Source organism: Pimephales promelas, chromosome 24 (genome assembly GCF_988280905.1).
Source record: "Pimephales promelas chromosome 24, fPimPro1.hap1.1, whole genome shotgun sequence".
NCBI classification, from domain to species: Eukaryota; Metazoa; Chordata; class Actinopteri; order Cypriniformes; family Leuciscidae; genus Pimephales; species Pimephales promelas.
The window spans coordinates 15,073,932-15,086,818 of record NC_142792.1 but is presented as its reverse complement, the minus strand read 5'-3'; the positions used below and the strand labels follow the sequence as shown (position 1 = coordinate 15,086,818).

Genomic DNA, 12,887 nt, shown 5'->3' with positions numbered 1-12,887 from the left:
AAACTTTTGACTGATGGACAAAATTAATGTACCATGCTAGCAATATAGTATTTTTTGTAAGGGTTGTACATACTAAATTAATTATGAAGTAAAAGCACAACATATTTAGATTAACATCTAAATATAATGTGCTGTACATCTATTTATAAAACGGTTAGTTCGAATCCTTGATTCTGATTGGTCAAGAGCTGTGCTTTATTCACGATAAAACACGGCTATGACCGCTTCCCCTGACGGTTCTATTGATCGCTGCGCAACACTGCGGTTCTATGTTGTTTTTATTTGAGCTTTCATGCATTTTACACATTGGAACGTTGTTGCTGTTCACGCTCAGGGACTATTTTTTCTAGCGGAAGGAAGGCTTTTAGTGATTTTACTTCAAGAAAGTTGCACTAATACATTGTTTTTTACTTTAATATTGTGTGGCAACCGTTGTTTTAATGGATTTTTTAATGGACCGTTACTTATTCACGATACAGCACAGCCTCTCGTACCTTATTGGTTACTAAAGACATGCAGTTCGTTCCCCATTTTTTTAAAAATATATACGAGCAGTTCACTATTTTTTTGTTGCTTCATAAAAGCTTATAAAATCCCCAAATAGTGTGCTGATAAACAGGTTTACAGAACATTGCCAGCTTGTTTTCCACACCACAGAGGTCAGGAAGCTCTTATTGTGCTGCTCGCACATACAGTGTGAATGCAGTAACCTGTTCACGTGAGCCCCGGAATAATTAAATAGTGTCATTCAAGTGCTGTCTGAAACAGGCAAGCACTGAAAAGATTGAGAAAAGGAAGGAGAGGACAGCAAGAGAACAAAAGAATGCGGGAGTGAAAAGAAGATTAGTCAAGAGTGGAATTGAAAAATGAAAGTAATCACTGGGGAAAACCGAGAATGGACTACTGTGATTGCAAGCTGTCTTTTTTTTTTTTTTACGTGTGAACCTCTGCAGAGAATAGTCTGGCCTTGAAAAATGACTCAACAGCAACGTCATTCCAAATGTTTCGCTCAAATGATGTGATGGCATCATGACTGGCAATCCTGTACACTTCAGGCGTTTCTTTACAGAGCGAGAATACGCACAATGAGCCGTTTCCATACCGACGTAAGCAGAGAGGCTGGGATGAATAATTGATGCCGGTGTCACTACAGCCAAGCTTCCGTTTACGTTTGCTGATGGAAAAAATGACCTTGCTGCACGGGAACGATAGGTCAGAGGTTTTCGTTACCTCCGCATGCTCCGGGACAGTAACACAAACCCCTCGGCTGTTAACTGCATGCAACCACAGAATGAGCGAGAGTCTGTGTAAACACGTTATGACACTCCAAATCAATGTAGATACAGATCTCTCCAATGACTAATGTGAGAAATATTGAGATTGCATGAGGGAACCTTTATTTGAAAGGGAAACAAAACAAGTTAAGATGTGTCGGATGTTATGGATTTCGTAAAAGTTAACCCTGGTTGACAAGCCTCACCATGCTCTGGTGGGACCTAAACACACTTAAAGGGATAGTTTACCCAAAAATGATCTCTTTATAAACTTTTTGAAGTGTCAAAGTGGTAGTTGCTGTCAATGGAGAGACAGAAAGCTTTCAGATTTCATTTAAAAAAAGATCATTTGTGATCCGAAGACGAACATGAGGGTGAGTATGACAGAATTTCAATTTTTGGGTGAACTATTCTACTACTTTAAAACAGCTTTCGAAAAGGAATAAAATAAAATAAAAATAGAAAAAAATAGAAAAAAAGCAAACAATACTGGAATGAATAAAAGAAAAAAAATGTTTTTAGAGTTTTTATTTTATTTATTTATTTTATTATTATTATTATTATTTCATTATTATTATTTTTTTGGGCGTGGTTGATGTTTTGTTATATTTGTATTATATGAAAATTCAATAAAACAAATTAAAAAAACAAACAAAAAAAACCAACTGTAGTCACTTACCATGTTAACAGCATCCTGGTCAAATGGGCTGCACTCGATGTTCTCTGGGTAGTGGGCCAGAACTTTGGATTTGAAGGTCCTTTTGAGGGGGCTCTGATCAAAGTTTTCCCCTGCAGAGAGGAAATTGTAAGAAATACGGATAATGAAACCTTCTTTTAAATTATTCATAAAATGCAAAAGCAACTATGGTACGAGTGTGTCTGAATTCTTATATACATAGTCAAAGAAGAGGTTTGCCATGCGTCTCATTAAACTAATAAAAGTTTCATGGATTCGCCACTAAAATTCATTACTTGAGCCCTTTTGAGTCATCTATGTGAGCAAGTTACAGAGGATTACATGCTTTATCTACTTAGTAGTGCTAAACCTTTCTAGAAAACGTGCAGAACAACACACCTTACTTAACAAGGTTTAATAACTTGTTTCAACAAACATTGCTTTGATATTAATACGAGTCTGATTCCTCTCAGGTACGTTGAACAGAAATCCACTTGTGCGTGACCCATATACAACACCGATCACTGGGATCATGTGGCACGCACGCAGACTCACTCATTCAATCCCTCACTCACACTCACTCATGATGCAGAGACATCAGTACAATCAATAATTCATAATATGAACCGTTTAACAAATTAATATTAACTAATATTATAAATATTTTCAAAAATGTATACACACAATGTTTCGAATCTCAAATGTATCATGTCATGTAATCACTATCCATTTGTAATGCTGGTGTTCGCAACCTAAGACTATGCTACTATGCTACTATGCTAATCTGATAGGTAGCATTACTCATCAGAACACCAGCACACAAAGGTGGGCTAAAACATCAGGGAGGCGTCGTGTCGCTCTTTTCCTCCATGACAGCAACAGTTTCATGAAACACGACGGTTTGTTTTCTTTAAGCTCAGTGCATGTTAGGGCATCATTAACAGGCCGACACATGCCGCCTGCAGCGTTCGATGGAAACGCCATAGCTTTGACAGCAAAGCACAAGCGGGAACAGAGATTGGAAAAGCGCCATGATTGCCACAACAGCGCAGATTACAGGAACAGACAGTGTGTCATGCAGGATTTGGATCTGATGACAGGTAAAAAAGCAGATTTAAATCAAATGGATGGGAAGCAAACAAGATCGTGCAGTTAGCATGAAAAGATAAACAAGACAACGATTTTGGTGATGGTACGTGTTGATAAGCTGACAACAACAGCATTCAGAATAAGGCAGAAGAGTGTGCTGAGGTAACTAAGAAGAGTCTAATTAACACTTGTCCAAATCAGCTTAGTTTTGACATGTGTGAAGATCAGTTACGGCCTGAATTTGTGCACTGTGGGGTGAACTAGCGGCGATTTGGCAGGAGAGACTATGTGACAACTAACAGGAAAGGACAGGGAGGAGGAGAAATCTACTAAAGCCCTTTATAACAGAGAGAGTCTGAGTCCGCAAGGATACACGTGAGAAAGAGAGACAGACTGATGCAAACACCCCATGAAGTGATTGCCAGAACAGCAGGGGAACAGCAGAAAAACAAGACAGGGAGGGAGCAAGAGAGAGTCAGTGTTGCAAGAGAACAGAAACTGATTTCAAATAACAAGCAGAGGCAAATGACCCACATTTAACTATGGTGAGCCTGCATATCGCAAACTGAGAAAGAACGAGAGGAAAAGAGGGAGGAAGTAGTAGTGAGGACTGAAAGCTAAAATGACAACAATGACCCCATTACCACTTGGTATTCAACATGGTCAAAACGTAAAGTCAAAATCAAGTATTTTCTTTCATAAATGCAAACTATTAATTTCAAGTAATATAACATGTTTGGTTTCATAACTCTCTAAAATGTGCGTTCTATAATATTAAAATTAATATGAACATATATTTTGCAAGCATCTATAAAAATACTCAATTTTAAATACTATGAATTGAATCAATATTATTAATGTGCAGGGAGAAATGGCGTGTGATTTTACATTTTTGCGCTTTATCCATTACGCAAGTAGCGCATTATAATAAACAATGTATTTAGTCGCAAAATCAGAGACCCTCTTCTCAAAGTCTGAATACAAGTGGACACAGGAGATACATTTGGGAAGCATGTTATATTAATACCAAGTGCATAAACAGCAGTCTGTCTTGCTGTGACTAAAGATCAAATCATCCAGGATCTTAAAGGGATACACCACCCATCTACACGACCTCAAGTTGTTGCAAACCTGTATGAGTTTCTTTCTTCTGCTGAACACAAAGGAAGATATTTTGAAGGAGGATTTGCACCAGTAGTATGGAAGTCAATGGTGCCAAACAACTGTTTGGTTCCAATCCTTCTTCAAAATATCTTCAATTGTGTTCAGCAGATGAAAGAAACTCGTACAGGTTTGCAACAACTTGAGGGTGAGTAAATGATGGCAGAATTTTCATTTTTGGGTGGAGTATCCCTTTAATAGACAATGTCCTCAGGGCCAAAGGAACAGAGAATGGGAAACAAAACTGGATAGATTTAGGCGAGCTTAGCAGTGAGGAGGTTAATGATGATGTTTACCTGCTGCCAAGGCCTCTGGGTCCTTGCCCTGTCGATCGGCCTCTAGCCATTGGTACAAAGCTGAGATGGCAAACACACAGACAGACAAACAAAAAGCAAAAATGTCAAACCGAACACAGAAATGGAGAAGCAGACAAAATGATCTGATGTGTGACTACAAAAACCAAAGTGCAGACAGACAGCGTGTGTGTTATTTTGCAGGCTGAGCAGTGATGGAGGTGAACGGAGACATGTTTTTCACAGCCTCTGCTTTTGCGAGCACAGCTTGACTGTAGGCCGCAATCTCTGCCGGGACGGAGACATCACGACCAGCAAACACTCGCAGAATCTCTTAATGGTGGGTGTTGAAGGAGCACGAGATCCTAAGAAATATCTACATGTGCAACCCACACACACAACATCTGACAAGTAATCTTCAATTTGGCCATCATCAAAATTGGATGCGTGTTATTAAATATCACTTAAAGACATTCAATGTGCACTGGTGAAAATCCCCAAACCCCGTCATTATGTTATTCACTAATAAATCAAAAGATAAAAATCTACGGAGGCGTATTGCATTCACTTGAAGAAAAAAAATCTACTCTGTTTTTCTGAATTAACGAGTTAATTTTTCATGAGAAAAAAAAAATTTGCTCTGTTTTTCTGAATTAATGAGTTAATTTTTCATGAGAAAAAAAAGTTTTTGCTCTGTTTTTCTGAATTAATGAGTTAATTTTTCATGAGAAAAAAAAATTGCTCTGTTTTTCTGAATTAATGCGTTAATTTTTTGTGAGAAAAAAAGTTTTTGCTCTGTTTTTTCTGAATTAACGAGTCAATTCAGAAAAACAGAGCAAAAAAAAAATTCCATGAAAAATTAACTCGTTAATTCAGAAAAACAGAGCAACAAAAAAAATCCATGAAAAATTAACTCGTTAATTCAGAAAAACAGAGCAAAATATTTTTTTCTCATGAAAAATTAACTCATTAATTCAGAAAAACAGAGGAACATTTTTTTTTTTCTCGTGAAAAATTAACTCATTAATTCAGAACACAGTAAAAAAAAAAATTTCCATGAAAAATTAACTCGTTAATTCAGAAAAACAGAGCAAAAACTTTTTTGCTCATGAAAAATTAACTCATTAATTCAGAAAAACAGCAATTTTTTTTTCTCATGAAAAATTAACTGGTTAATTAGGAAAAACAGAGTAGATTTTTTTCTTCAAGTGAATGCAATATGCCTCTGTAAAAATCTAAATCAAATATTGAGAATACATCAACAATTTGTCGTACTACTTTAACTTACGCTGTTATAAATGTATAATTGCATCCATAGCACAGTAATGACAATCTTCATGAGAATAAGGGTTATGAACATCTAACATCAGCTCAGTAATGGAACATACTTAAACACAATGTTAATATACAAAAAAAAAAATAGATACATAGTAAGAATATGTTTAATTTATTAGGAGGTGAAACACTGATTCGTATTTGTTTGTTTCTTTTATTTGAATGCCGTTATTGAGATTCCCACACAGGAAGCAATTGCTATATCTGCAGTGAACGGTACTTACAGGATGACTCAGGCTGTGTTACGAACAAATGTCACTATACCTTTGAAGGGGTGATGAACTGAGATATCAAATTTCCCTTGAGCTTTTGACATCTAAGAGGTCATCATATATTATAAGAATATCCTGTAAGTTTCAGAACTGAAAACGTCCTTGTTAGTCCAATAAAAGCTTTTATTGACACCAGCCTCAGCAAACGACTCGTTTTTCAAAGTGGGGAACTATGACGTCACCACCCCTGCAGAAGAAGATCAACACCTACTTCAACACGGCCGGTTTAGCTCCGCCCACCGATTTGCGCATTACACGCATAGCTAAATAACATAGGCCTACCTCATAATGACAAACCAGATCGAGCCGTTTTCAAAACAATTTCCCCCAAGAGAGTTGAAACTCATTATAATATGCAAAACTGTTATCCACTCACAGCAGTGGGCGTTTACTTCCAAGTCTTCAGTGCGAGATGCCCATAAAAACCGAGCGTTTTTCAGTTGGGCTCAAAACTAGGGTGCAAAATAGCCTATTACTTATTCATTTTAATGTTTTCGAATGCAAAAACCAAGTGAACATCATAAGTTGACCTCACACAACAATAAAATAAAATTTAAAAAGCCAGTTCGTTTAACAATCAATGGTCACTGCTGACTGAATGAGAATCAAGTACTCTTTGAACTCATGTGAGATCATAACGACCTCTCCAAAATCCAGCACCTGGCATAGTCTTCCTCACTCAATGAACCCATATCACATTATCAAAGCTGATGAACGTTAAATGTAAGTCATCTAAGTCTCAAAATAATGACCATACCACGTTTTTTGTACTGTGAAATTTCTTATCATAAATCATAAGAATTTTTTATCCAAAAGCCTCGCAGCAGTGAAAGAGTATTGGATTTGTGATATTGAGCTTCAAAGACCAAAAATCAGGTATTGCTCTGGGCACCATTCATTTTAAAAGCACTGATGGAAGACTGGGAAAGAGCAAGAGATGGCACACAATGTCTCCTGCAGAGCCTTTGTCCATACTCAACAGCGTTACGTAACTGAGCTTTTGCTATGTGTGTGTGTGTGTGTTAAGTGCTGATTGGGCACATTGTGAGCACGAAACATTGGGGTCTTTTTGCTTCTCGTAGGGTTTTGGACAGTCAGCACAGCTCTACCGTCAGCCTCATGACTCATCTGCTGAAGCCGTAATCCACAACAAGTCCATGCCCGTCAAAATCTCCGTTTTATCTCGGTGCACCACAAGGATAAGCAAGAAAACCCTTCACTTACATGGTTTGGTATTGAAATCTCACATGGAAAATTACTTTAATTTGCTTGATACAAAGTTACTTTAAAGCAGAAAGAGGGATGGAGCAAGTAGCAAAAATCCTTCATGTTTAAGATATTTAATGAGACAGTTTCAGTGTTTTATATTTTTAAAAAAATGCCTTGTAGCATTAGGAACATGGTTAACCTCAAAGAAACAGCTCAACTTTTTCAGAGCATGACAATTCACGCAAGATTGCTAAGATGATTTTAGTGTAACTCATATCAGCCTGTTGCACGCATTCAGGTCAAAGTTTACAGAGAATGAAACACTAGGTGTGTTTACATCCACGTTAAAAGTTTGAATTCCATTTAAAAAGACATTAAAAGTCATATCAGACTGTTTTTTGCGAAGTGGGAATAACAGATGAAAATGCTACATACAACATACTTAAGGTACGCCCCAATCCATGTACTTATGCACTATTCGTTGCCATTTTGTACCATATAGGCAATAGTTCGCTCTGAAAATTTGAAAAAGTTTAAATACCAATATATTGGTATATATAATTTATATACCAACATGGCGCACTTAATTAATCGGAAAAAAGTGTAATGTTGGACACCATGCATCCAACTGTCCCTGCTTTATGTGACGATCAGACTTTTTGATGTTGAACGACGAAATGATCTTTTTACCTTTAAAATTAATTCACAACACCATTCATAGTTTCATCATTTGGGACACAACTTTACAATGTGGTATACTAAACGTCAAAAGCAGACTGTATGGGATGGCGAAACATCCAAAAGTGGTACAATCACCATAAAAATTGTAAACGTATGCAAAAAATAAACTACCGAATGAGCCTTCATATTTAACAGTATGGAGAGAAATCTGAGTTAAAGCAGCATATAAATCACACTTCCTGAAAACAAACAGTCACGTGGTGTTAGATAAGTCTTATCTGAGGACACAGGTTACCGATGAGTTGGAACTTGGTCAATGAACTAAGTCAACATGACCAGTTCATGGTCTCATTCTGCCTCATACACACAGATTCTCAGCAGATCCAATGGCGCAACCCTTTTGACACATTTGAGACCCTAGAAAAGCATTTCGGAACATTTACTTTGCCGTATTTTTGTGGTTTTGGAGCTCAAAGCAACCAGTACAGACATTACATATCCAGAGCTGCAATAATCTACTTTCTGACTGTCATTAAAGTCAAATATTTAATTTACGTGCTATCCATTTTGCTCTGCAGACCAGAGCCAAAATACAAATATGTATATGATGAAGACCTCTGAATGGCCTCATCTCAGTTGTAATCCATTAGACGAGCACCATGCAGAGTCGAAAAGATATTATGCAACTGGATTTATGCGCTCGTGACATAACTCGGCAAGTTATGACCAATATTGCCCATTTGGCAGCCGCCAGCTACCGACAGCATTAAATGGCTCTCGTCTAGAGCGATGATAATTATGAGAGCTATTCACTAAAAGCAGACACACTTCTCCCATAGATGCATTTCAAACTTGACTGACATAACCATTTCTTATACTCTACATATATATGGCCTAAAGTATATAGACACTATACAGAAAGGGTTTCTATATAGAACTATACAGTCATAAAAAACATTTTATGTAAAGGGTTTTATAGAAGGAGAAATGTTTTATATATATATAAATGTGATACTTATGTGGACATGCATGTTTTCGCATTGTACTTAGGTAAAAAAACTAATATTTGTAGTTACATTTATAATTACAATGTTGATACTTTAACCCAGTGTTTCCCAACCCTGTTCCTGAATGCACACCTGTGTCCGAAATCGTCCCCTATACCCTTGCACTATTTGAGGGAACAACCATTTGTGATGGTGTCTGAAACCAGTGTATGTTATTGAGTGCACTAATTCTATCCCCTAATGCACCACAATTACAAATGCGCTGAATGACCAGCGTTTTGATGGCATACGCAGCTGAATGATCCATTCATTGGTCCATTGTGGGTACAGCGTAATATCATACAGGTATAAATTCCTTTTTTATTGATTATTAAATTGTTTAATGAAGGTTTATACATGCTAGTTTCCATAACAGAGTTTATTTATCTTTTCATTACTACTGGAGCAGCCAGTTTGCCAAATTTCAAATGATTATTAAACACAAACACATGTACAAGCGGCAGCCCTTCTAGCCACACTCACTGTCCAAATTCGCTCACAATATGTACATTAATTTGAAGCATGTGCATAGTGGTTAAATACATCCAATTTAAAGTGGGACCCAAGCTCTTAATACAGATTTCCCAACACTGAACGTCTTTTACCAAATCTGGAGTAGAAGACTGGCCTGCACAAACCTGCTTAGACTTAAACCCCTATTGAACACATTTTTGAACTGACGGCAGGCCATTATTCAACATTAGTACCTGACCTCACTGATGTTCGTGTCTTGCTGAACATTTCATATGTTGAAAGCATAGCAAAAATACTAATCCCTCCTTTTGATGCCATAACAGCTTTCAGGGATTTGCCTCCATTTAAACACAATATCATCAGTGAGATCAGGCACTGATATTGAGTGATGGGTTCTGGCTCATAGTTGGGGGTTCAGTAGGGTTTATTCTACACCATATTTAGTACTTTCTTTATCATGCTTTGTGAACATGGGTATTGCGGGAACAGAAACTAGCCTCTTTAAACTGTTGCATCAAAGCACAAAACAAACAAAAAATAGGGGAGGTGCATGCATCAAAAAATGTACTTTAGAAAAACTTAACGTCTCAAAAGTTCTTTAAATTTTTACATATTTACAGTATAAGTAGTAAAAGTTAATGACATAAATATAAAGAAAGTTAATGGCATGTATTATTACAGCTATGGTACATGCTACAGTACTGTGCAGTATTGAACTTCACTTGAAATTAAGAGGAGGGCAGATTACAGTTGTACAGAGTCTCTGAGCAGATTATGCTAACAGGCTTTCAGATCCCCTCCCACCATCTCTGATCTTCATAAACACAGTCGAGAGTATTGGATAGTGTAAAACCATGACTTTGAACTGCTGCCTGTACATTTGTTTCACTTTTCAAGAGAATGCAGGATTAAAAGTTTAAATTAGAACGTTAGACACTGAAAAAGTGAAAATGATTAAATGTTAAGTTAAAATACCCTGGAATGGACAAAGCATGGAAACAGCATTGCGTTTAACCTGTTTTCCCCCCAGTTTAGGCCGACTGGAGGGAAAAGTCAATGGGAAGCCGGGGAGGTGTTACGACATTAGCATAGCCATTGTCCCCATGTCCACGCTGGTGCTCACAGACAGATGGTCCAGGAACCAGTCCTCTTTATGGCCGTTCTCTACTGCCTTGTGTCTCTGCCTCTAGTCACAATACGAGCTGGCCAGTGTCATTAAGAAACAATGAGTGGAGACACAATGTAACAATGCGCCATTTGACGCCCAATATTTGTTAGTCTTGTCTGGCCTGAAGTATTCGAAGCTGCTTCAGCAGGTATGTTTAAAACAGCCCAGTGTTTCATCAGAGTCAATGTCCATGTGATGGACAACAAAAAGAGAGCTGTAAAAATGCAAGACATGCACCATTTTAAATAGAGATGCCCAATATAGCAATCATTTATCAGCCTATTGGTCAATAATACTGAATATTTAATCTTTACAACTTTGCTATAACCTACAGTATCTTTATAACAATAACAACTAAATAAATAATTCAATTCCTAAATGTGATATCTCACAATGATTATCCATTTTTTTTATCCAGTACATTATTATGTTTTAATCCATGTTCATTTCTAGAAACCAATTGATCTTTATTTAGACACATTTTAATATCAGCATTTAATGGATATTAGTCACAAGTTCAATGTGCAAATAATTATCGTCTTCTCTAATTTGCCAGAATTTAAGTTTTGGTGCATTTTTATTGTGTTTACTTAATGTTTTTTATGGGTTTTTTTTTTTACCGAAACGTCATTTTATTTAGTAAATAAAGGCAAGAGTTAAACTGTGTGCAGATTTTCCTCTTTAATTTTTATTTTTGTGTAATTTAGTTTTGATCCTGGACCTGTTGGAGAGCATTCGGAGGTGTACTTTTTTCCTCTTTCGAGATTCTTTACAAGACACGACACTAGAGCCAGACCGATATATCGGCCGGCCGATATTAGGCTTTTTCCATAATATCTGTATCGGCATTTATAAATGGCTGATAAATTAATATTTAAAAAATAAAAATAAAAACGGACGAAACACGCTTTAATCATCTCTCCTTGGCCTGTTATATTGAAAATGTATGTTTTAAAATTTGCAGTATCATGTTATCTATTGCTAAATTATGGCTCATCATAGACTAGCTAACCACAAAGCTAGCTAATGCCACTATCATCAGTGGAAGACCGCTAACTTTAACATTAATGAGCTTGAAAACCACAATGAACTTTTTCTGCCTAAATAAAGTAATTATTACTGTATTTATAACTAGCATATCTCTAGTTACAGTCCCTGCATTGTAAAATGTAAGTTATACTTGCGAGGAGTGAACATTTAGACATAGAGAAAAAGTATCAAACGTATCTTGTGCAGAAAAGTTAACTTTTCTTTTACACGTGTGTGAAATCCAACAATATTAAAAAAAAATAATCGTCCGAAATATCGGAATATCGGATTTTAAAACCCAAAAATATTTGTATCGTATTGGCCTTCAAAATCCTTTATCGGTCGGGCTCTACACGACACAGAATCAAATTGACCTGTAGAGCATCAAGGGGGACGTCAGAAGTACAAGTACGGATTTTGCTTTGCTCTGAATACATGCATTTAGTTTTTGTGTGACTCGCGTCACTGCCTAGACAACAAACCACTAAATGGCAGACACACTCCTGGCTGAATAAACTACAGCCCTCAGTAGGATCTTGTTCGCCCAAGTACTTGTTACAAGCTGGTTAGACACCACTATAAAAGTTAAAGAGAGAATCAAACAGCACCACTAAATCAACAGGTACCTGAAGGGGACCAGACTTTGTCGATTCACAGTTAATGACCGTTCAAGGTGTCAAATCCTCAGTAAATGAAGGTAATTCAAGAGACTAATCCCCTCTTTCAGTGAAGGTGTGAATGATGGAGACAGACTACAAAAATCAAAGATTAAAATCTCTTCCTCTGCCAAAGCAGGAAAACCCATTTTATTGATGCATGGCAGACACATCAGTAAGACACGAGATGAGATAAAGGCTTGTTGGTGTGGCACGTTTTGTAGGGAACTGAAATACATACTGAAAGCACAGACCACCAGAGCATAAATTTGTGCATGACTAGGATTCAAATTTTGTGTTTCATGTCTTCATTCTCTATTATGTTCACAATCATGACAACAAATAACAAGGGACTGCTTGGAAAGCCATTTCTTTCTGACATGTAGCAATCCTCTTATTGTGTATTCGAACACAAGAGGTCTATTTATAGGACATAATACTACACCCTTAGGCCTAGAATATGAGTGCTTGACAGGCCCTCTAAGAAACTACTAACACAGAGTTGAAAGAGGGGGCTAAAGAGA

The 12,887-nt window shown here is 37.0% G+C and overlaps 1 protein-coding gene across 3 annotated transcripts in view; it reads right to left on the bottom strand.

Annotated features, from left to right (window-relative positions):
- dennd5b (DENN domain containing 5B) overlaps positions 1 to 12,887 on the bottom strand; it is a 40,470-nt gene that overhangs the window by 22,818 nt on the left and 4,765 nt on the right. For 2 of the 3 annotated variants that reach the window (XM_089126646.1, XM_089126647.1), the window contains exons 2-3: positions 4,497 to 4,556; positions 1,954 to 2,063 (exon numbers count right to left, since the gene is read on the bottom strand). In XM_089126646.1, the coding sequence (XP_088982772.1) occupies positions 1,954 to 2,063; positions 4,497 to 4,556 (170 nt within the window). The remainder of the gene's footprint in view (positions 1 to 1,953; positions 2,064 to 4,496; positions 4,557 to 12,887) is intronic. The other variant, XM_089126648.1, reaches the window with a different exon arrangement.